Source organism: Sitodiplosis mosellana, unplaced genomic scaffold (genome assembly GCF_009176505.1).
Source record: "Sitodiplosis mosellana isolate CC-2019 unplaced genomic scaffold, AAFC_SMos_1.0 Smas_scaffold_1, whole genome shotgun sequence".
Taxonomy (NCBI): domain Eukaryota; kingdom Metazoa; phylum Arthropoda; class Insecta; order Diptera; family Cecidomyiidae; genus Sitodiplosis; species Sitodiplosis mosellana.
In genome coordinates, this window is record NW_022595244.1 from 2794976 (window position 1) to 2818711 (window position 23736).

Below are 23736 nucleotides of genomic sequence, written 5' to 3' on the forward strand. Positions count from 1 at the left end.
CACAGTGTGATTCTCTCGGTTCGCATACAACGTCACACGCAAAGAAAAGAGAGAGAGAGAGAGAGAGAGAGAGAGAGAGAGAGAGAGAGAGAGAGCGAGCGAGAGGGAGCGAAATAAAGAGCATGATGTTATACAATTCGAAAAAACACACAGTCACAAAACTTTGCTAATGGATTACATGGCACTTCGCATAACTGTCAAACATATATTATTTTACATACACTCTCGAGCATAGGAGGCGAACACACAGAGCAGAAAACAAACGGAACACACCAAAAAAAGCGAGCCAGAAGCAGCGAAGAAATATTCTCTCTTTTTTTCATTAATTCCTCTTTCATTCAACTTGATCGCGGTTTTATTTCGCTCGTACCAAGTTCCCATGAAAAGTCCAAATCTTTGTTTTCTGTGTTGAAACGAAAAAACAAAAATCATTTCAATTTGTTTTATTTTGTTTTATTTTCTTCTGTTTGACCGTGCCTGTCATCATCGAAACGAAGCAGCAGTAGCAGCAACATCAGTAGAGAGGAAAAAAGAAGTATCTCAATTCGCCTAGTGTGTATCTTTTTTTCTTCTTCTTCATTTTGGGATTTTGCAGTGTTTATCGTGTGAGTGTGTGTATGTGGTTTCAGATTCGGAGATGTAAAGTGAACGAAATAATTTTTTTGTGTGACGAAATCGAATAAATTGAATAGGAACTGAAAAAGGAGTTCAAAATCAATTCACAATTGTCAGTGTGATTTTTTTAAGTTTGATTTAGTTCATGGCATTACTTGCGCTCGCTGTGATACAAGAAAAAAAAACGACGAGAAAGAAAAGTTGTGTGCGTGCGTGTTAAGTGCAGAAAATATAGGCGACAAACGAAGACTTGAAAGAAGAAAAAGAAGAAGAAGAAGAAAAACACACAGCCAGTGAAACAGTCAGAAAGCAGTGGCGAAACGAAAGAAAATCAAATAGTTGAAAAGTTTTTATTATTTTTGTTTTTCGAAAAAAAAAAGATCAAGTGTTTTTTGTTGGTGCGTTGTGCGAAAAAATCCATTCGTTTTATGCTTACAGCAACGCTTTAAAAAACGTTACAAACAATTTAAAACTGGATTTGCATTATTTCTCGTCACCGCACCAGAAGCTCATCTCGAATAGATCTCTCAGTTCAAGTCAGAAATATTGCAGAAGCAACCACAACAACAGCAACAACAACAGCAAATTTGCTGCGTGGTATGTGCTTCTCTCTTTCTCTTAATTCTCTCCGTGTGTATATTTCTATACAACGACCCAGCTAGTTATTGTTGTTAGAAGGAATGTAATCTCAGTGTACAGTTATCAAAACGAATGAAAAAAAAATGAAAAAGACACGAGCAATAGACAAAGACAGCAAGAGACACTACGCGAGGCAGCTGAACGCTGAAAGAAAAAACATGAAATATTATCAAGTGTGATAAAAATAAAACCTGTATTGATTGACACGAACGAAAGAAAGACAGCGAAAAAAAAATCAATATCAAATAACTATTTTTAATCGATGGGTTTTGATTTGATTCGCGTTCAGAGGAAAATCAAAACGCAAGAAATAAAAATGAGAAGCCACTCGATTTGTATCGTTTGACAAATGTCATGTCTCTGATTAGCACGGCCCATAACTACTAACAAAAAAGCAATTGTTATCTTTCTTTTGCTGTGCTATTCTCTACCGCCGCTGCCGCCGTCGCCGTCGTTGTCTTCTTCTTTTATTTTTGTTTGAATTTTATTTTCTATGCAATAAGAATATAATTGCCATTTGAAGGCTGAAGAAAAGGGAACGTATACAACAACGGCAACAACAAATGAGGCAGACAAATTCTGAATTGATGACAAACGTAATGTGCCTCAAGCGTCATATTTTTACGCGGATGTTTTATTTTCGGTGCATGTGTTCATGTTTGCACTTGAAATGTTTTTTTTTTCGCATTTCGCTGAATATTAAAGAGGGCAAGATGCAAGACAAAATTCAACTTCTCTCTATCTCTCTCGTTATCTCTGAAAATATAAAGTAAAAATGTTGGGCATTAAATGCCAACCGAAAATTTATGCCATTCATTTGGCAGGCTTCGTGTGAAATGATCGAATTTCATTCATATTTGTGAACATGCTCCGCATTTTTTCTCCACTTTGCTCTTATAAATGTCTACAACGATTTGCTTTCGTCGGGTTTATTTTGTTGTTGTCGTCGTGTTGTTTTTTTTTTGTCGTTTGTTTGAGTAAAAAGCAATTTATTCGGTTGATCTGTTTTCAATTATGGACTTATCGAGGTGAACTAAAACAACACACAGACACACTCGCACACTTATTTGGGGCGGGTTAGAGAAGTACACATGTGCCATATATGAGGATATTTGTTTTGTGTTGGTTTTTCTTTGCTCAACAGTCGCTAGTTTTTCTCTGCTTCATTCGTTGTCCGTACGACTCTCATTCACAAGCGCGCCGATACTAAAAGAGCACTTCATTAAAAAAAAAATCTTCAAAACCCATTCTAGATTTTATTCTAATGACGTTGATTCCATTTTGGTTGTACGCTGTCGAATAGAAGACAGAGCGTGTATAGGCTCTGATTCGTTCCATGATTAATTAAGCATTGAAATGAACGGTCGCGCGAGCAAGCTATCGAACGAGCGTGTGTGTGTGTGTGTGTATGAGTGAGTGAGTAAGAGTGCGTTTTTAGTATCGAAATAATTTATAAGTATATTTGCGTGCAAAATAAAATAGCTCTAGTGTTGAGGAATGTTTTTCTCCTTCTCTCCCTCGTTCTCTCGGGCCAAAATCCCCCATACAGCTCACAAACTGGCACAAAGTGTTTTAGAATAAGGGCCAGAAATTACGATGTTATTAATTTTTATTGCTGGTTAGAGAGCCGCACAATCGGCAGCCCGTCAATCGGCAATGACAACGGCGACGACGAATTCACAATCATTTTGATTGTATTTTACTTATACACAATACGTTCGCAAAGTGGATGTGTTGCTGCTCATTTGCTGTTTTCTTCTCAATTTTCATTGTGTTTTCGATCGGGTTTTTCGTCATTTTTTTCTCTATCTTTCATAACTTGTTTGCGCCAATTTTCGTTCCTGTTTGCGCCTCTAATTATTAGTCAGTGTTTTAATTTTCATGCAATAAATATTGTTTTTTTTAATTTCGAAGCGGATAAACTGCTACCGAAAAGTAATCACTGTATGTGAATGTTTTGATGGAATTTTTCGCAAGTTTTTACAAAACGACCAATCTACATACGTATGTATATACAAATTGTTATAAATAAACTCGAAATAAATAAAACAGAGATAAAATTGGCCAGTGTTGAAAAACTAAAAATATTTAGTCTGTGTGTGCTATTGCATAAATAAGCAGATTTGTCACTGTGTCTGTGGCCAATGTATGACAGACACTGACTGTGTTCTCTCCCTGTTTGTTGTATGAATGCAAATTATTCGAGAATCTATTTAGACTCGTGATGCATTTTTCGTATTGTTTTTATATATTCGGTGTCGATGTGTGACTACGAATTATTATATGAGTCGACCGAACAATAAATGGAATAAAAATAAAGTGCGATGACAACGACAACGACGACGACGAAAACAACAACAATAGCAGCAGTACAAAACGGGCTGTGTTCTCTTTCGGGCCGTTGTGTGTGTGCATGTTTGTAATTTGAAATGCAAACAATCGTGTGCGTTCTTGAAAAGAATTCCGAAATTTTTTTTTGTCAACTGCACCTAATCCATTGTACGTGCTGTATCGTTTGTGTTACATTGTGAGAAGGAAGCGCTCGCGCGATCGCTACTTACAAACAAAATTATGAATAAACAAAAGCAAAGAGAATAGACACTAAATGACTAATTTACAAGAGCCAATTTAGAAAAGTGATGTCGAAATCATTTCGACAAAATCCAAAGAAAGAGCAAGAGATATACGGTATCTACTGAATTGACGATCGGATCAGGTGACAACCACACGATATCGATTACGAGAGAGCGAGAGCGATAGCTCAAGGAAGGGAGAGAAAGATGAATATCGATAGAAAAAAAAACGAAGAAGAATGCTCGAGAGCGAAAATAAAATCATATGCAAATCGATTTTGAATGGAATAGAAGAATGCTTTGCCAGCGTATTCTAATCAGTCCACCGGATTCAGATGAGTCTCGAGCGTGTCTCTTCCAGCTTTGGCTTGATATTTGCGCTATACAACACATGAACGGAATGAGATTTGCATTACAATACGCATCGAAATTAGTTCACAGTCCACCATTTGTTTGAGAATCGAGTCGAGTTCGATATGAACAGCAAAAACCAAGTGAAAAATGCCGATAGACAAATATTCCAACGTCATCAAAACGGAATAGAAAGTCATTGAATGTTATTCGCCGCATTTATTATTATTGCAATAAATTAAACGTCATTTGATCTTCAGCCACCAAGGTTCAAATTTTCCCATCCGCTCGATAGAGCCTCCATAGATTGAATCGAAAGAGTTTTTCAAAAGAGACTCTTTCAAAAGAATCTTTGCGAAAATTTTCAATATTCTGCTACAAATTACGGCTGTAAACTATATTCAAATGATTGGTTTTGATTTATATTTTAATACTATTATGAAAAAAACTAAAAAAATTGATTTGTATTAGATTTTATTGCAATAATTGATTTCGTTTGATCCATATTTTGACAATCGTCGTACAATGATTTGTGACATTTCACCATACACTGCAACTTCATGCCATATTTGACATTTATACGATTGTCAAAATGATCGTTTTTAATGAAATCAATAATTTCAATAAAATTTAATACAAATCAATTTTTTTAGTTTTTTTTCTTCATAGTATTAAAATATAAATCAAAACCAATCATTTGAATATAGTTTACAGCCGTAATTTGTAGCAGAATATTGAAAATTGTTGCAAAGATTCTTTTGAAAGAGTCTCTTTTGAAAAACTCTTTCGATTCAATCTATGGAGGCTCTATCGAGCGGATGAGAAAAATTAAACCCTGTCAGCCACACAATTTTAATAATGTAAGAAAATTGATTTGCATGTCGATCGGCCAATGTGAGTGAGTGTTGCTCGTTTTATTTGCTCTTCGCCAATTGATGTTTTATGCCGTGTTTTCGTCATTTGATTTGATTTCGTTGACTACTTTTTTTTTATTGTTGTTGTTGTTGTTCGTGTGTCTTGCCGCCGAATACATCGCAATCGATTTGAAATATGCTACATTACCGCGCTTCGGCAAAATATTTGCTGATCGTGTACACACACATGTAGTGTTTATTATATTTCGCCAAGAGTTTATTTTTGGCCCCTAAAACAGCAGCAACAACAACGATGATGACGACGACGGAAAAAGAGCACTCTTCATGTTTACATAGAAGCAACAATTAAAACGAGGGAAAATGTAAACGAAACGCAAAACGATCGCGCTGAAAAATTGATACTAATTGAATTGAACATTTGAATACTTTTCATTGGTGAGCTTGAGGGGAGCGTACGTTGAATGTATTTTTCTCGCTCATTCGATTGAATTAACTGTAATTGTCGGATTTTGTGATGTTAATTTTTGCGTTTCAATACAATAACAATGCTGGTGTTTATCGACAAAATTATCTGAGAAGACTTTGAACTTCGGATCAACTTGCATTTAAAGCTGACCTTGTTTTCACACATTCAAGTATTCGCAATATTTTGTAACATTTTGCGTGCTATTGAATATTACGAGTAACATCGAACAGATGCGTCTTTGGATCTTGAATCCATACAGTTTATTTCCCTTCGAAGCGTTAACCACTAACACTTGGTCACTCCACTTCGAAACGTTCTAATTGCTCAAGCATTGAATTGCGAAATATCGCGAAAAACTGTCAGAAGAGGAAAACTGCAACATTGATATTGTCGATTGAGAAGTGAGGCAAAATTGGAGATACTGATAAGGAGGCGTTTTGCAGACGTCTACTTACTGTCTCTTTTATCAAAAACTCGCAATCTGTTGATTGTTGATTTTGTTGCTTTTTAAAAAGATCAAGTGAGCTATAAATAAATGTATAAAACAAAACAAAAACACTCATTGACAGGAAGTACCTTGTAATGCAAGCCAAATTGCTTCCAAGTGCACCATTTTCCATTAAACTTGGGGAAATGTGTTTCCATTTCCATCGTCAATTCAATTAAAGCAAACCGAACCTCTTCTCAATCTCATTGCAGCTAGAGATGTTGCTATAAAACATGGTAAATATTGTCGGCCAAATGTGTTCATTGAACATACGTAGCCATTCATTGGTTATTGCCGACAGGTCGGCCATCATTATAGATCAGACCTTCACGTTCTTTTTCACATCAAAAAAGCTAAAAGTAAATTTTAATTTCGTCGATTTTGCGGCTTGTTCAATGAAATTTTCATACGAAACACGAAAAAAAGAGGAAAAAATATTAATTTGACAAGTATCGACGACACTGACAGTTCTCGTTTGCAATGCTTTTGTATCTCCTAGCAATCGTATATTTCGTATGCATATGTGTTGTTTTTTATTTGCTCTCTTGGTGGGATTCAAACGAAGATTTTGTCAGCGAAACACTTGAATCTGACGAGGAAATAAATAGAAGCCGATACTAGAGTGTATGAGTGTGTTTGTGTATGACTAAAGGTATAAAAGAGAAAAACTTCAATTTGCACGAAGATTAATGTTAAATCGTCAACAAAAGTCGTCGCCTTTAATTTTCTTCGTAAAAATGGTGTTGTTGTTCATTGAAGCGAAGAAAAAAGCCTCAAAAGAATGAAACAATTGTTGATTGGCTTATCAGCACACAATTGGTATGAAAAGATCTGAATAATGAAAAGAAAACGTCATCAATACACAATACGGCATCGTATGTGACACATGGGCCGTGCAGCGCCGTTGTTGTTCGCTAAAATTCATCCGACTCAACATCTTCACCGTATAACACATGGAAAAAGCAAAAGAACAATAAAGTTATTGAAATTTAATTATCAAGCAATGAAAAGGCAATTTTCGAAGTGAACAATTTCATACTTGATACAATAAATGGGTGAAATTAAATTTTAATCAATGCTAATTCTTTTTCATTTGTTCTTTTTTTCTCTCTTTTGTTTTTTGTTTTGCAACGCCATGATATCTCATGACACAATTTATTTGTCTAATGTGTGCTGGATTAATCTTGATGCACTTCTCGTAAACACGTGTGCGATTAAAATTGCGTTCATCGCATCGATATAGCGCCAGTGATAATTGAACGATGGAAAATAATATTCAGCGAAATGGGGAAGCGGAACCGGCAAAAGGTCCACCGCCCGTACCAATAGCAAAAGCCAATCCGACACCAAACAATCTAGGATCGAATACAGTGAAAAAAGACAAACGCATGAACAGTTCACGGTTCAACATATCGAAAAATCGGGAATTAACACCTTTGCCGCGACTCGCCGGTAAGTGGAATATTGCATCATTCGCCATTGGCCTCCCAAGTCATATGGTTTTGACATGAGCAATTTGACATCGGCTGTTAAATGTTTTCATTTTTATGACTGTGCTATTTCTGTTCTTCTGTTTCATTCAATTCATGACGCAACTCTACAGAGGTATCGGCAGCCGAACGCGAAGAGCTGTTCGCACAGAAATTGCGACAATGTTGCGTTCTGTTCGACTTTACCGAGCCGCTAAGCGATTTGAAGTGGAAAGAAGTCAAACGAACTGCCTTGCATGAAATGGTTGAATACCTGACCAACGAGCACAATGTAATTACGGAAAAAATTTACCCGGAGGCTATAAATATGGTAACAAACCGCTTTTTTGCCACATTTTTTTTTCTTGTTCTTTTATTTCTCATCGATTTTATGATATTCCTTCCATCTAATGACCAACACACACCAATACACATTCTCACCTTTTCAATTGCAGTTCTCGATAAACTTGTTCCGCACATTGCCGCCGTCTTCCAATCCAAATGGTGCCGAATTTGATCCCGAAGAAGATGAGCCCACTTTGGAGGCCAGTTGGCCACACTTACAACTGGTGTATGAATTGTTTTTACGATTCTTAGAATCGCCCGACTTTCAGCCGACCATCGCAAAACGTTTCATCGATCAACAATTTTTGCTACAACTTTTGGACCTGTTCGATTCGGAAGATCCACGTGAACGCGACTTCTTGAAAACGGTTTTGCATCGTATCTACGGCAAATTTCTAGCGTTACGTACATTTATTAGGAAACAAATTAATAATGTGTTCTACAGGTAAGCGCTCATACGGGTGGACGGAAATGACATTTCCATATTTATTTTTAGCATAGCGCATGAATGACACATAGAAAATACCATTGCTGTGGGTTACATCAAAGCAGCAAGAAATGAAATGTTTTATGATGGTTTTAAAATGTGGAAATGCACCCCAATTCATTTACATCCGATTTTTTTCTTCCAGATTCATTTATGAAACGGAACACCATAACGGCATAGCCGAGTTGTTGGAGATTTTAGGTAGCATTATAAATGGTTTCGCGTTGCCGCTAAAAGAGGAGCACAAGCACTTTTTATTGAAAGTACTGTTGCCGTTACATAAAGTGAAAAGTTTATCGGTGTATCATCCCCAGTTGACGTACTGTGTGGTACAATTCCTGGAAAAAGATCCAAATTTGACCGAGCCCGTAATCAAGAGCCTGTTGAAATTCTGGCCCAAAACGCATAGTCCGAAGGAGGTGATGTTTTTAAATGAATTGGAAGAGATTTTGGACGTCATCGAACCGGCTGAATTTCAAAAAGTTATGGAACCATTATTTCGACAAATTGCAAAATGCGTGTCCAGTCCGCATTTTCAAGTGGCCGAACGTGCCCTCTACTACTGGAACAATGAATATATTATGTCGCTAATTACGGAGAATTCGACCGTCATTTTGCCCATAATGTTCCCATCGTTGTATCGCAACTCAAAAACCCACTGGAACAAAACCATCCATGGCTTAATCTACAATGCGCTCAAATTATTCATGGAAATGAATCAAAAGCTGTTCGATGAGTGCAACACAAATTTTAAACAAGAACGAGAAATGTAAGTTTTGCATAATATTCGTTTTTGGTTTTTCTCTGTTTTGCGCTCGTTGACCTTGAAAATGAATGCACGCAAATCGAATTACTCATGTGTTTCCCACACTCCCTCCCTCTACCTCCGTAGGGAAAATGAAAAGCTGTCACAAAGAGAGGTGGTATGGCAACAGGTGGAAAATCTAGCGAAAAATAAAAACGATTGGATGCAAAATGCGGGTAAGTGTACAACTCAATTATCTGTTGTTTTGTTATGAAACATGGAACAACAACGAGAAAAAATTGATTGAGAATTTAATTGGGTTGCTTTGTTTGTATTTCCAGATGATGATGCTCGATACAATTATTTGGACTATGAGCGAGGTGGTGAGGTAATACACTAAACTATTATCGATTGCCGTGTAAATTCGAACACAATAGTAGCTGTAGTTTTTGACATGCAGTGGAAAATCCATTCGAAAACAAGCCAGAATACAAAAAAAAAAAAACAAACAAACTCATCGCTTAGTCATTTTGCAAAGCATTTCATATTTGATCAAATCAACAACAAAATCTAGCGTTTCACGTGTAGAACAAAAAAGCATATAGTTGAGTGCATCTTTCCCGCTTCCCTTCTTTCTTCCCACTTCATAAACGTAGTTAAGAGAAATGAACTGTTTTCCACCACCAATACCCTTACACACCTATCCACACATCATCATCCAGCAAAACAAAGAATACTTCCACCCCGCCAGTGCCGGTAATTGATTCGATTATATAATTTCTAGATGAAAAATATGCGTAACAAGGATAAGCCATTGCTGCGAGCCAAATCCGAACTACCACACAATAACGATACAATTCAAGCATTGCAAGACCACAAACGTGCTGATGATTATTTAAACTCCACATCCGATGAAAATAAGTGTTAAATGTGTTGATGTAATCGACCTATCTCTACTCCACTTTACAAAACAAAACAAAACAAACAAACAAAAACAAAAAAACAAACGATTGAATTTCAATGGAATGACTTGGTTGGCATGTTGCAATGTTACAAGCATACATACTGAACGGATGAAAAGCAAGTGTCCATTTTTTTTACTTCTTTGATTTTATTTTCTCATTTTCATTTTTGGATTTGATATGAATTTGCCACATTTAGAAACATATTGACGCATACAATAACGAAATAGTAAAGAAAAAACAACAAAAAAACGCTTTGTCGCCGCAGTTTTGACCGAACATTTGAAATGCCCATTTTTTTTCGAATAGACACTTAAGCCAAAATCAAAAAAACAAAAAATTGAACTAGAAACAGAATCAAGCAGAAAACATAGACAAGTTTAATCGATGGATTGAATGTACTATTTACAAAATAACATTATACTAGAAAATAGAAATAATTTCTTAATAAAAACAAACTCACAACGACAAAACAACATGAAAATGCAGTTATTTATAACGTATACACGAGAAAAAAGATCAAAAACATCAGATATTTCATACAGGACTTATGGACAATTTCGATTTAGATATCACATATTGTACACGATACTTAAAAAGAGAAAACAAATCGCTGTATTAAAACAAAAAAAACCATAGGCTATAGAAATAAATGGATTTCTGTTTATTTGACGAGAAGAAGAAGAAGAAAAAAAATACAATCTGGCATCGAATTGAATTTCCATAGAGAAATGAACATTTACACAAAAGCCTGTTGTGAATGTAAAAAAAAACTGTGAACTGAAAAATCCGGACCGAAGTCGATATGCTTCGTCTTTTTTTTTTCTTAGTTTGTTTTTCATTTTTAACAATACGTTTTGTTCCACATTTTCTCGGCAACGTTTTCATCGCAAGTTCTATTGATAACCAAAACAAGGTGTTAAAATGTAAAGAAGAAGAATAAAAAGGAAAGGCCTGTCTGAAAGAGATAAAAACGATAATAGAATGAACAAATTTATTTTCAAGCGAAAAATTATCACTAAAATTGTTGTGTTAATTGAATTGATCGCGTTTCAAACGCCAAACCCACACGAATACATACAATTGATCTTTGATTTTTTATACACATAGAATATGTGTGGAATTATACATGTACGTTACAGATCGCGTTTGGTCTGCAAGAGAAATATAGACATAAATGACCTTAAACTATATATATAAAAGCTTTTTTTTCAATGTCACGTATTCCGAACGATATATAAAAATAGAAAATAAAAGATGAATGACTTTTATAATGATTTACAAACAGACAAATCAGGTATCTTGTGAAGAGAGAGAAGAAAATGAAAATGAAAAATATGAAAGAAATCTCGTTCCCGCGTTTTCAATAAGGAGGCAGCGCAATGCAAAGTTTAGTTTCAGTGATGGCAGCTTGTACATTCAAATCAATTGTCCCTTTTTGCAACAAACAACACACTCACACAAACACACACACAGTGAACACTTTTTTTTAATTTCCATCTTTATTCGTTAAGTTATTTCTAAGAAAGAAAAAAAACTATTCGAGATAAATAAAATGAAAGAAAAAAAACAATCGACAAAAAAAAATTGGTAAACATTGCGATCGTTTCTGTTAAGTTGAACAAACAAAAATTGAAGAAAATATGTTAAATTTTTTTTTAAATTTGAATGCATACTTGTTAAGGATATTACACCGTTTGGAACTTAAATGACAACAACAAATGAGAGACAATTGAATATCGTTGAAGATGAATTTTTTTTTTCGTTTTTTGGAGACAAATTTAAATGTTTTCTGTATATAAATAAAAGAAATGATAAAGAAGAATAAAAAAAGATGGTTCTATATTGAGGAGCATATTTCATATGTAAGTTTAAAACAAAAAACACCTACAAGTTAAGTGAAAAAAAAATATGAAAGAAAACAGTTGAATGTGTTTTCATATATATTATATTTCGTAAGTGAGATATTATACGGATGAAACAAATACAAAGAAAATATGAATGAACATCTGTACATGGTGTGTGCGTGTGCAGTTTTCATTTCCTTTCTTTCCATAGCCGTCTACAGGTGCATCTGCTTCGCGGTTTTAACATATTCAGTTAATCAGCGTAATTGGCGAATTTGAATGGAACGAGGTAAGATAGTGGCTGAAAGGTTGTTCCACACCGTCTCTACTTCATTCAATTTGGAAAATGGCTAAAGAATACATGGACACCATAACGGCGAATACTGGTTTGAACTATCAATGACTAAAAACATTATCTTTATCAATTTTATTTGATTAGAAGAAAAAATCGAGTTTTAACGGTGCGATTAAACCAGTTGAAAATGAATGGAATAGAAAATAACGAACATTATATGGTAATAATTGCAAGAGCAATAGCATGATTTGTTTCTATCGCAAGGTTTATGCTAATTAATGCAGAACCGGTTCTATACATCTGCCTTCACTGCGCTACGGTGTAAAGTTATTCCAGTTCGAACTGTCATTGCGTGAGTTGAATGGTGAAGTTTGAGGTTATGTGCTCGTGTCACGCAGCGTTTGACAGTTCAACAGCAAACGACGCCTCCTGCAACTCATATCGATTCAGTCAAATGAAACACCGTCATTATTTGTGAGCGTCTCAAAACATTAAATTCCGTGTAAATTAAGTGCTGCAATCAAATCCATTGGGGTTTTGGTGAGTTTTTCAACAAAATTTTCGACGTATTTTTGCGTCAACAATTTGAAATTGGATTCTTTGCAATAAAATCATTGTGAAATACATTTTGACAACAAAAATTATCAAATGTGTTTTTTTCATTGATTGGAACACCATTTTTTCTCTTTGTAAATGCCGACCTACATATTTTTCTTTAAAATTTCAGTTATTCATCCATTTCGATTGGATACTTCATCCTCAGAAAGTGACGAACAATTTCTAGTGGTTGCCTGAAAAATACAATGGAGGAAAGCATAGCCGAACAGTCACCGACAACGGTATCGACGCGTAAGCGAAAGCGTCTTGACCCGGTATGTACTCATTGGTCAAATCAAAGTAAAAATCAATGACAGTTAAAATTCTTTTGGTCATTGTTAAACAGATGGAAATGTGTCAACAGCTTTACGATTCGTTGAGAGCCGTGAAAAAATCGGACGGAACAATGCTTTGTGACACATTTGTACGTGCACCAAAACGGCGCCAAGAGCCATCATACTATGATGTAGTTGACAATCCAATTGATTTGTTGCGAGTTCAACAAAAACTAAAAACCGAAAATTATGAGGATGTCGAAGAGCTAACCACCGACTTGGAGTTGTTGGTGAATAATTCGAAAGCATTTTACAAACCTGACTCCAGTGAATATCAAGACGCGTGCTTACTTTGGGACACATATCAACAGAATAAGGTTAAATTGATCGAGTCGAATGTTGGCGACGATGAGCCAAACAGCAAGGTGAAGAAGATCGGACGGCCAAGAAAGTCGGCACTCGACAACGACGATGCATCGGAAACATCCTCAAAGGCAGCCGATGATGATATTGAAAATTATGAAGAACTATTTGCGTCGGTTATGACGGCAACCGACGACAACAGCCGCCCATTGAATTTGATGTTCCAATTGTTGCCTTCGAAACGTGAATATCCTGATTACTATGACATCATTGAGCATCCAATCGATTTGAAATTCATTGCAACGAAAATTCAAACCAACGCCTACATTACACTGGCCGATATGGAGAAGGATTTGCTGCAAATGACAAAGAATGCATGCATATTCAATGAACCCGGTTCACAGATCTATAAAGATGCAAAAACATTGAAGAAGGTAATTGATTTCTTCTCGAATTTGAATGGAATTTCGAACTCAAATTCAGTTAGAACCAACAATTTGTGAGCTGGTTTGATAGATTTATGGTTTTTATTAACAAAGCCGTGTTTTTGTAGATTTTCATAGCAAAGCGCGCTGACATTGAGTCGGGAAAGTGCAAGCCACGTGAGAGTAAAACACGAAAACGTGGCCAGAGTCTGAGCGCAATGGTTGCTGCCCTGAAGGAACCGGTTGAAGACTCTGAAGATGAGAATGACGATAACATGGAAACCGAAGGCGATGGCCCACTCTGGCAACTCTTCGATCAACTCTACAATGCACCCAATGCATCAGGTATGTAAAGAAATCGTGCTAACCCATGTGACTAACCTTGAGGGAATTTTAAAAAAAATGGTAGAGCCATATATTAACAAACTCATACGTCCAACTAACCGCTTGCTGACTTAACTGTTTTTTTGTTCATTTCCATATTCCTTATGTTTCGTTATTTTTGTGTGTTTTCTTTCGCGTTTGTTTAAATAAAATAAAAACTGATGACAGATCATCCTAATGCCTCAGGAGCACCGCTCGGCGAATCGCTGTGGAAATTGCCAAATCGACGATTCCACCCGGAATACTATTTCACCATCACCAAACCGATTTCCATGGCGCAAATTCGAAACAAATTGAAAAAGGCTGAATACGCGAATATCACTGATCTAACGGCCGATTTGTATTTGATGATTGATAATGCTAAGAAAGCGTTCCCCGTCACGCATAAGGTGCACCGTGATGCGGTGAAAATGCTGAAAATTCTTAATCAGAAACTGGTGGATGTGTCAGGCGACGAGGACAGCGATGACGACGAAGAAGAATCGACCACAAACTCGTCAACTCAATCTGTTACCAAGAAGAAACCAAAACCAAAGGTCACGTCAACATCGCCAGCCACCTCATCGATAAATGTTTCCACAAGTTCACCGAATATCAACACGGGCAACAGTCCAAAGTGTAAATTCCCAAACAATCCGATGCTCAAGAAAAAACTGCTCAATTTGCAGAAATTCTTGTCCGAATATACGGTAAGTTGGTTGTTTGTTTAAAGCTCTGTTCGCGTTTTTGATGTGTAATTTTTTTAAATCGAATCATTTTGAATTCCATAGCTTGACGGAAGACGACCAATGACTCTGTTCATGGAAAAGCCATCAAAGAGACAGTATCCCGATTACTATGACATTATTCAACATCCAATCGATATGATGACCATTCGATACAACATTGAAGCCGATAAATATGGCACTCTGGATGATGTGGTCGGTGATTTTCGCCTAATGTTCGCCAACTGTCGCAAATACAACGAGGAAGGATCGCAAATCTATGAAGATGCGAATATTTTGGAGCGAGCGCTCAATGAAAAGCTCAAAGAATTCTCTGGAATCAATGATCGTCGGCTAATACCGAAAATGTAAGTGGATTTGGCTTTTATGCCGAAAAAAATGAGTCAAGAATCTAAAAAATTGTTAATAAAAATTCAATGAAATATTCCTATGAACAGAATCAAGGGCGGTCGCAAGCAAATATCGCCAATGGACGAAAAACTGCGACAATTGTACGATGCAATTCGGGATTATCGTGAACCGAAGGCAAATCGACAGTTGGCATTGATATTCATGAAATTGCCATCGAAAAGCGTAAGTTTTTAAATGAAATTTTGTTTGGAGCTTCTGTGTTATTGGTCCAACTTCCCTTGCTTCCTTTCAAAATTCAGGATTATCCTGATTACTATGACATCATCAAAAATCCGGTTGACATGGAGAAAATCGCTCATAAGCTCAGGCAACAATTCTACGACAACATCGACGAGATAGCGGCTGATTTTATGTTGATGTTCGAGAATGCGTGCAAATACAACGAGCCCGATTCGCAAATCTACAAGGATGCCTTGCTTTTGCAACAAATTTGTATTCAAACGAAGCAGCAGTTGCGGGACGGCGATGATTCGGTGCCAGATGTGCAACAGGCTATCCAAGAGTTGCTTTTGTCGTTGTTCACCACATTTTATAATCATCAAGATGAAGAAGGTCGTTGCTTCTCCGATTCACTCGCCGAACTGCCCGAATACGATGAAGTCGATGGCGGAAAAACGCGTGCAATTTCGTTGGATTTGATTAAGCGTCGTTTGGATAAAGGATTGTACAAACGATTGGATACATTCCAAGAAGATGTGTTCACCTGTTTGGATCGGGCTCGCCGATTATCGCGTACTGATTCGCAAATCTTCGAAGATTCCATTGAGCTACAATCATTTTTCATTCGGAAACGTGATGAAGTGTGCAAGGATTTACTCACATCACCAGCTCTCAGCTACACTGCCATGCATTTGAGTGCATCGGTCGAGGCGATAAGACAAACCAAACTTTTGCAAGAGGAACAAGAACAAGAAACGGAAAATGATATGGTAAACGGTAAAAATACATAAATGAAGACGATTTTTTAAAACTTTTTTTTTTGTTTTTACAGTCAATGCACGGTGAAAGCATGACCCATGATCAAAAAGTCTACTCGCCAGGAGATTTTGCATACTACGATGTTCCGGAGAATAAACGTAAGTTTTTACTCTTCCACCTTTTCGGTTTTCACCGTCAAATTTGACCTTTTTCTTAATACTAATCGGAACTTCATCATTTCAGTTCCTGGTGTACTCTACATCGAACGATTGTGGACCAACCAAGAAGGTATTCAAATGATGTACGGCAACGTTTTCCTTCGACCATTCGAAACGTTTCATGTGACTAGTCGCAAATTCCTCGAACAAGAACTATTCAAAAGCGATCAGCATGAGGCAATGCCGTTGAATCGTCTGGGAAATAAATGCTTTGTCATGAGTGCCAAAGATTATTTCAAGCTAAAGCCCGATGGATATACAGATAAGGATATTTTTGTGTGTGAATCTCGTTACTCCACCAAATTGCGAGCATTCAAAAAGATTAAGAATTGGCCATTCATGAACAACACACCATTGGTCACACGTGAAACTCCGCTCGAACCGAAACGAGTCATGTCCGTGTTTAAGGAACGCGTTGAAAAGCACAAGGGCGAATTGGCCGAATTGCAACTGCAGGAGGCACTCGTTGAAAAAGATAAACCGGTAATGAACTTTTTTGTTTACATTCTTCTGCAAGATAAAATAAGGACTCGAATAAGAAATTCTTACCAAATTCATTTTGAGCAAATCAATCATTTTGTAATTCCATTTAATTTCCACAGAATGTTTTGGCCCTATCACCTGCCTCATCAGATGATGGCAACAACTATTACGAACAGTACAACATCGTTGGAAATGGCGTAATCAAAAGTGGTGACTTTGTATATGTTGCAACCGATACGGGAAAACAATCGATCGCCCAAGTTCAGAGCATTTGGGATACAAAAGAGTAAGTTTTTTAAAAACTTTATTGTAATGAAAATTGGATTTATTTTTAATGAAAAAATCATGAATGAAAAAATTCATATTTTTTCACAAAATTTCATTTTTTCCAAAACTCAAATCTGGTTTCACCTTAATTTCCAGTGGAAAGTCATACATCAAAGGGCCATGGCTGTTTTTGCCGCCAGAAATACCCGGAACAGCAAATCGATTCTTCTATCGTCAAGAATTGATGCTTTCTACAACGCAAGACATCAGTCCGACAATTGCCGTTGTTGGTCGCTGCTCCGTTTTGGAATACAATGAGTATATTTCAGGTGAGTAAAGGAGATCTAAGCTAACATCTAAATGTAAACTAAAATCAAACGCATCAAACAATCGACTGAATGATTAAAAATACCTTATTTTTTATTGGTAAACAGTACGTCCGACGGAAATCCCAGAGAGTGACGTTTATGTGTGCGAATCAACTTACGACGAAGGTAAGAAGCAAATCCGAAAAAATGTGCAAGGCCAAGGTCTACGAAAATTCACACACAGCCAACTCGTCACACCGGACGAAATGTATCATTTCAAAAACAAGATCACACCAATCAAGGTAAGTTCATTAATGAATGAAAGCGTGTCAGCTCATAAGCTGATTCTCTGAATGATTTTAAAAAGAATCATCACTAAACATACAGTCATGGACAAAATTGAGCGTACGCCTATAAATTTTGTGTTTTATTTTTTCCAGTAACTTTTCATTTCAAATGTAATATATCAATGGGAAGTACATGAAAAATGAATAACATTGGCAATTTTGAACATCTAAATTGGCCGGCCAATAGGCGGCTTATGGCTCTCGGTAAAAACGGCCAAAAATTCAAGCCGTTCGATTTGAAAAGTTTAAATGCAGTTTTGAAGGCCTTCAGGAGCAGATACTTTTGAACGCTGAAAACTTTCGGATCGGCTTCAATTTGGGCAAGTTATGGCCGTTGGAAAACCCAAAAAAATTTTGACGAAAATTTTCGTACGCCTATAACTTGGTTAAATTGTAACCGATTTCTATGTTTTATACTATTAAAATTATCTTCATTAAATGGGCTTTCCAACGACATATGACATTTCGCAATCAAACGCTTGGTTTAATTTTTCGAAAAAAATCGGCCATTTTTCCAACGGCCATAACTTGGCCAAATTGAAACCAATCAGAAAGTTTTCAGCGTTTAAAAGCATCTGCTCCTGAAGGCCTTCGAAACTGCATTTAAACTTTTTAAATCGAACGGCTTGAATTTTTGGCCGTTTTTACCGAGGGCCATAAGCCGCCTATTGGCCGGCCAATTTTGATGTTCAAAATTGCCAATGTTATTCATTTTTCATGTACTTCCCATTGATATATTACATTTGAAATGAAAAGTTACTGGAAAAAATAAAACACAAAATTTATAGGCGTACGCTCAATTTTGTCCATGACTGTAAACTCACTTCGTCATTCAATAAATTACTCATAAATCATGATTTCATAGGTGAGTGCAACCGAAATAGCTGCTTTGGAGCAGGTCAAAGTGAACAATGATCCAGATGTGAAGACGGAGAATACGGATGTGCTTGGACTGAATGAAGATTCAATTGATGTGCCTGATCTGCCGTCAACGAGTGCCGAAGTGGCACCAGTAATTACGTCGTCGGTGACCACAAACCTAAGCACACCGGTATCGACGAAAAAACCAAAATACAAAGGAAAGCTTGTGACTGGTTACATCGTTTATTCGAGTGAAGTGCGCAAAGATCGTGCGGCAAATAATCCGGATTGTTCATTCGGTGACATTTCGCGTATGGTTGGAAATGAATGGCGAAATATGACGGCACAAGAGAAGCAATATTGGGAAGAGAAGGCATCTCGATCGAACGAAGAGAGTGCTGCTAGATACGCCGAAGAGCACGGTTGCTCGAGCCCAGTTCCGCAGCCACAAACGTTCCAATCATTCTTAACTGCTGATCCGGTGCCAAATCAAGTGTTTGAATGTTGCTGGGACACTTGCGACTATCAATTCGAAGATCCAATCGATTGTGTTGAACATTGCATCTCCGAAGGGCACGGCCATGTGAGCACGTATTACAAAGAGCCACCACGATCAAAAACTGGCGAAATCGACTACACTTGCATGTGGCGTAATTGCATCCGTAAAATCAAGAAGGTAAAAATTGAATTTGGTATTTTAAATAGCATCGCTTCCAAGAACAAAAAACCAAATTTGGGAGATTTTGGAATTTATTTTATAAAAAAACACACACATACTTTTGGTTCAAAATTGTCACAACAATTTTTTTACCTGGCATTTCAACTTCTGTTCTCCACAATCACACATATGCAAACAAAATGATTACAATAGGAAAAAAAATTAAGAAGAAGAATATAGAACAACATTTACAACTACATTGGCACAGAAACAGATAATCTGTCCTCGAAAAGAAGTATATAATAAGCTCAGGAAGTTTATCAGCACATTTAATTTAGTTCATTTTTTATGTCATTTATTTTGGCTTAATTTTTTTTATGTTTTGCTAAATCTAAGATTTTATTGAGTTTTGTTATAAGAAGAGTAAGTTTTCTTAATAAAATTGATTTCTTTTTTATTTTTTCATCATTTTATACATCAATTTCAAATTTTCATTCATATTTTTGTTCAAAATTTCAATTCCTTTCTGAAGAATATCATCCCATTCACGCATTTGCAGCGTTTGCTCAAGCACGTCCGCGAAGTGCACATCATCAAATGTGGCCGAATTGTGATGCCACACGACAGAAGCAAGTATGTATTTGAATGAAGGATTTTTTTCTGCGTTTTCGATATATTTTATTTAACTTCGGTTCTCATTTGCAGGAATTTCGTTCCATCGAAGAAGAATCAGCCAGCTTCTGCTCCTCAGACGCCAACCGTCTCAAATTCAATTCCTTCGCCAGCTACAAACAACTCAGCCCTTGCTTCGCCAGTTCAACAGCAGCAGCAGCAGCAACAACAACAACAACAAGTTCAAACCGTTCAAAGTATGATTACCATCAACTGCCTCTATCTTAAAAGATATTAATTTGGTTTTCCTTTTTTTCGTTCAGTTTTATCAGCACCCGCCGCTGAACCTCTGTTCGTGACTGTTCCGCCAAGACCCCAACGTGTTTTACATTCAGAAGCCTATATCAAGTATATTGAAAGCCTACAAAGTGAAACGCGTTTCATCACGCCATGGGAAAAAACACTGAAGGCCACACGCGAAACAACACCAGCAGTCGATCCATCCAAATTGCCAATGCACTGGCTTGGACCAAAATCACCGGAAAAATCCGCTGATGCCATTGATGAACTATGGAAGCTACGAAGCTACATGATGAAGGATATTGTGACAATAATCGATCCATCGAACTATTAGATCATTTGATTTCTTTTCCACATTTAATTCTTTTCAAATGCTTTGACATATTTTTTTTCACCATTTTTACACATTTTTACGAATTACTACGTTAGTAGTATCAAACTGTTCAATGGTTCGTCCTGAACCACACATTTTTTCTCAATTTTTTTGAATCTTTTTTGTTGACAATTTTGTAGGAAAGAATATTCAATAAAATAAAGCCTTGTCACAACAATCAATGGAATGTGAATTTTTTATTACCATACAATTGAATAAAATACAACGATACATTGGATAAATGATTTCGAAGGAATCTTTGAACTCAAATACAATCTACGATACCATGGCTTGAAATATTAATCATAATGTAGACGTTTGGTGAGTTTATGAAATATATTAGTATTTTCCACGATTTTGTAAGGTGACAATTACAAAGTAAAGAATCAAAAAGATTAATTAGGCTCACACTAAACTATATGGGAGATATAAATGCTCCAATTGAAGCCGTCCATATTTGCGGATGCAGATAAGAACCGAGACCACACTTGCCAACAAATTGCTAATGCAAAAAGAGTTGAATATCCATTTGAGAAACAACTGCCACATCTTCATCTGAATTCAAACGAAAAACCCAACGTCATGTACAAAAGGGTTGAATGGTTCATGGGAGACCCAAATAATGAAATTTCCATATCGATTGAAATGAACTTTAACACATACACGATTAACGCACTAATTCCAATTATAAATGGCAACTATCATGAACGTAAATGCCATGCATGCCCTTCTCTTCTGAATGCTAGTGGCCACATCAGGAGGATAGAGACAAATCCACGTTAGCACTTGTGTTATTGTTGACAATGGTATCATTTTATGTTTCAAACAGTACTGCAATAATACTCTAATGCACGATTTGAATGTTATCGAAGAACGTGAATCGTATTTAATTCGAAGTAGTTTCGAGTAGTTTGTAAAGAAAAAATATGTTTAAATCGACTTAAATTCCTTTCGCAAGCGAACTCACCAAGGGGCAAATCACTACTGAAAAGATTGAAACTTTCAGTTTGAAAGCACTGAAATCCACTGAAAACAACTGAAAAGAAATGAAAAATATTTTCAGTACTTTTCAGTGTTTTTCAGTATCAAAATAGATCGGAATTTTTGACAATTGAAATTTGTTTTGACAGATCCATTCATTTTTCTCCTCAAAAGATAATGCCATTTTCAGTGCTTTCATATACTACTACATTGGGCACTGAAAGTACTGAAAACCACTACCAATGCACTTCATTTTTCGGTCACGGTATTTCTTATTCTATTGATATAACAATATAATTTTGTGATCCTAATATTCATGGTATATATTTGAAAATGTGTCATAAAAGTTTAAATGTGCTTGTTGAACAAATGTTTTCTTCTTTTTTTTTTAAATTGAATTGTGGATAGTGATGTTATTTTGTGATTTAAACCAACATTAACACTAGAATTGTTGAAATTATTACCTGGATATTACTCGGTTATTCCATAATCAAATTTTGTGCTTGTTAGATAAGAATGTGACATAAAAATTAGTTTCTAAGATTTCTATTTTCAAGAAAATGTGACTCAACATATAATTTCCATGCATTTTAGTTCATTTGGTAACGGTTTTAAAAACCATGTAGTACGTGAAAGCGGCCTTGATAACCTGTAAGTGATAAATTCGGTTCATTGGCTATTGTTTGAATGTCAATCAACTGATAAAATCTAACTCACTTTGGTAAATGTCTCCAAATTCAATGTGACAAGACCAAATCCGTGATAAAATATAGGTTTCTGTGCATTCAATTGCATAACGATCACATACTTTTGTAAATCGATTGGTATTTCCATCCAGTTGAATTCATAGAGACAGCGAAACATCTTTTCAAAACTGTATGTAGTGATTTTCCCAAAGAAACAGTAGAGGAACAAATTGGATAGACCAACTAAAAGCGCAAGCAGATAAATGAAGAAGCCAAAGTCAATACTGCGCAATTGCTGGAAATCAATTGAAATATTATTATTCAAATAAAATCGAACGTTGGTTCATTCATCACAAATGGAAATATCTTGAAGTTAAAAGAAAATTACTTGATCCAAGGTAAGAAGAGAAATAGACAATAACAGCATGTTGCAAACGATCTCAACAAAAAGAAAAAGTTGATAAATTTCAGCCGAAAGTGAAAACCAGCTGAAAAAGGGGTTCATCATTAACATTGCATGGGGCGATAAGAGAATAGCAAAATGGTAATACGTACTTTCTAACCGAAATATGAGACCGAATCAGTTTACACAACAATTGTTTATCATCACGATGTTTGTCCGGATAATCGAATATTTTCAATGAATTTTTCAACATTCGGTAGAAGGCTTGATGATGCAAACAAAATGAAATGAACAACAAGAAAACGACTCCGTTCATGAAAAAATAACAACCAGCGAAACAAATGCTCAACCCGATTTCTCCGAAGTATCCAATGGGCGTCGTCTGATTCCAAGGTAAACTGTAAGGTACATATTCATTGTAATATACCGATCGTACCGAACTTTATGAAGTATAGGGAGCCATAGCTTACATTAAACTGTACGGCACATACAATTGCTCATGTTCGAATTTCCCATATTTGTAGAAGCACAAAAGAACCGAGGTCACGCTGGCAAATATGTAGCTACCGACACAGGAAATGTTAAACACGTACTTGAAGTAAAACTTCCACGTCCATTCGCTTTTGTCATTTGCTTGAACCAAGAACCGAAACGAGTCGTCATTCACATCTGAAGTGAGAATATATTTGCTTAAGAGATATTTTGTGTTAATCAATTCATTTGAAATGAAATCTTACATTCTTTGTAAATGTCCGACAAATCCGTAAAAATTTTTGGAATTTGTTCTCGCAGGAGAAAAGCAACGAGGGCCATGTATACCGTGCAAGCGTGGCCTAAAATTATGAACGATTCAAACAAGGATTTTTCCAATTCAGTTGAAAATTTTTTAGCGACAAACACAATGCCCGCAGTGATTCCAATCGCTTGAACCGTGATTATGAGGGTAGTAAATGCCACGAATGCCCTTTTCCTACGAACACTGGTA

General features: G+C 36.3%; 2 protein-coding genes and 1 long non-coding RNA gene across 8 annotated transcripts; 2 read left to right on the forward strand and 1 right to left on the reverse strand.

Moving 5' to 3' along the window:
• The first annotated feature begins 1 nt into the window (after position 1).
• Positions 2–10490, forward strand: LOC129564667 (serine/threonine-protein phosphatase 2A 56 kDa regulatory subunit delta isoform). Of its 5 annotated transcripts, XM_055438829.1 has the most exons (9): positions 1909–3039; positions 3169–3258; positions 7250–7458; positions 7610–7806; positions 7931–8265; positions 8453–9076; positions 9200–9288; positions 9394–9440; positions 9837–10490. In XM_055438829.1, the coding sequence occupies exons 3-9, from the start codon at positions 7269–7271 to the stop codon at positions 9978–9980; spliced, it is 1626 nt and encodes a 541-aa protein (XP_055294804.1). In that variant the 5' UTR covers positions 1909–3039; positions 3169–3258; positions 7250–7268; the 3' UTR covers positions 9981–10490. The 5 variants fall into 5 exon arrangements, with proteins under 5 accessions (XP_055294805.1, XP_055294801.1, XP_055294802.1 ...); XM_055438826.1 differs by lacking the exons at positions 1909–3039; positions 3169–3258 and adding an exon at positions 39–1212; XM_055438827.1 differs by lacking the exons at positions 1909–3039; positions 3169–3258 and adding an exon at positions 218–605.
• Positions 10491–12085: 1595 nt separating this feature from the next.
• Positions 12086–20863, forward strand: LOC129564664 (protein polybromo-1-like). 2 transcript variants are annotated; one of them, XM_055438817.1, is made up of 17 exons: positions 12086–12696; positions 12884–13028; positions 13100–13825; positions 13945–14161; positions 14369–14889; positions 14971–15272; positions 15363–15498; positions 15576–16265; positions 16328–16412; positions 16498–16955; positions 17075–17241; positions 17379–17551; positions 17657–17832; positions 18743–19414; positions 19929–20029; positions 20102–20265; positions 20332–20863. In XM_055438817.1, exons 2-17 carry the CDS (start codon positions 12960–12962, stop codon positions 20640–20642), a joined length of 4968 nt encoding a protein of 1655 aa, XP_055294792.1. In that variant the 5' UTR covers positions 12086–12696; positions 12884–12959; the 3' UTR covers positions 20643–20863. The 2 variants fall into 2 exon arrangements, with proteins under 2 accessions (XP_055294792.1, XP_055294793.1); XM_055438818.1 differs by having other exon boundaries at positions 12538–12696; positions 14387–14889.
• A 1791-nt stretch (positions 20864–22654) lies between these two features.
• On the reverse strand, positions 22655–23338 carry LOC129564682 (uncharacterized). The gene is made up of 3 exons (XR_008687539.1): positions 23222–23338; positions 22904–23149; positions 22655–22836 (listed from the first exon to the last, which is right to left on the reverse strand). It is a non-coding gene; the product is annotated as an uncharacterized LOC129564682 (long non-coding RNA).
• Between the last annotated feature and the right edge of the window lie 398 nt (positions 23339–23736).

Coding starts and splice junctions, on each gene's coding strand:
- LOC129564667 (XM_055438826.1), top strand. CDS start 7,269: ATGGAAAATAATATTCAGCGAAATGGGGAAGCGGAACCGGCAAAAGGT. Junction 7,459..7,609: donor ACCTTTGCCGCGACTCGCCG/GTAAGTGGAATA, acceptor GCAACTCTACAG/AGGTATCGGCAGCCGAACGC. Junction 8,266..8,452: donor ATTAATAATGTGTTCTACAG/GTAAGCGCTCAT, acceptor TTTTTCTTCCAG/ATTCATTTATGAAACGGAAC.
- LOC129564664 (XM_055438817.1), top strand. CDS start 12,960: ATGGAGGAAAGCATAGCCGAACAGTCACCGACAACGGTATCGACGCGT. Junction 20,030..20,101: donor ATGCCACACGACAGAAGCAA/GTATGTATTTGA, acceptor TCTCATTTGCAG/GAATTTCGTTCCATCGAAGA. Junction 20,266..20,331: donor ACAAGTTCAAACCGTTCAAA/GTATGATTACCA, acceptor TTTTTCGTTCAG/TTTTATCAGCACCCGCCGCT.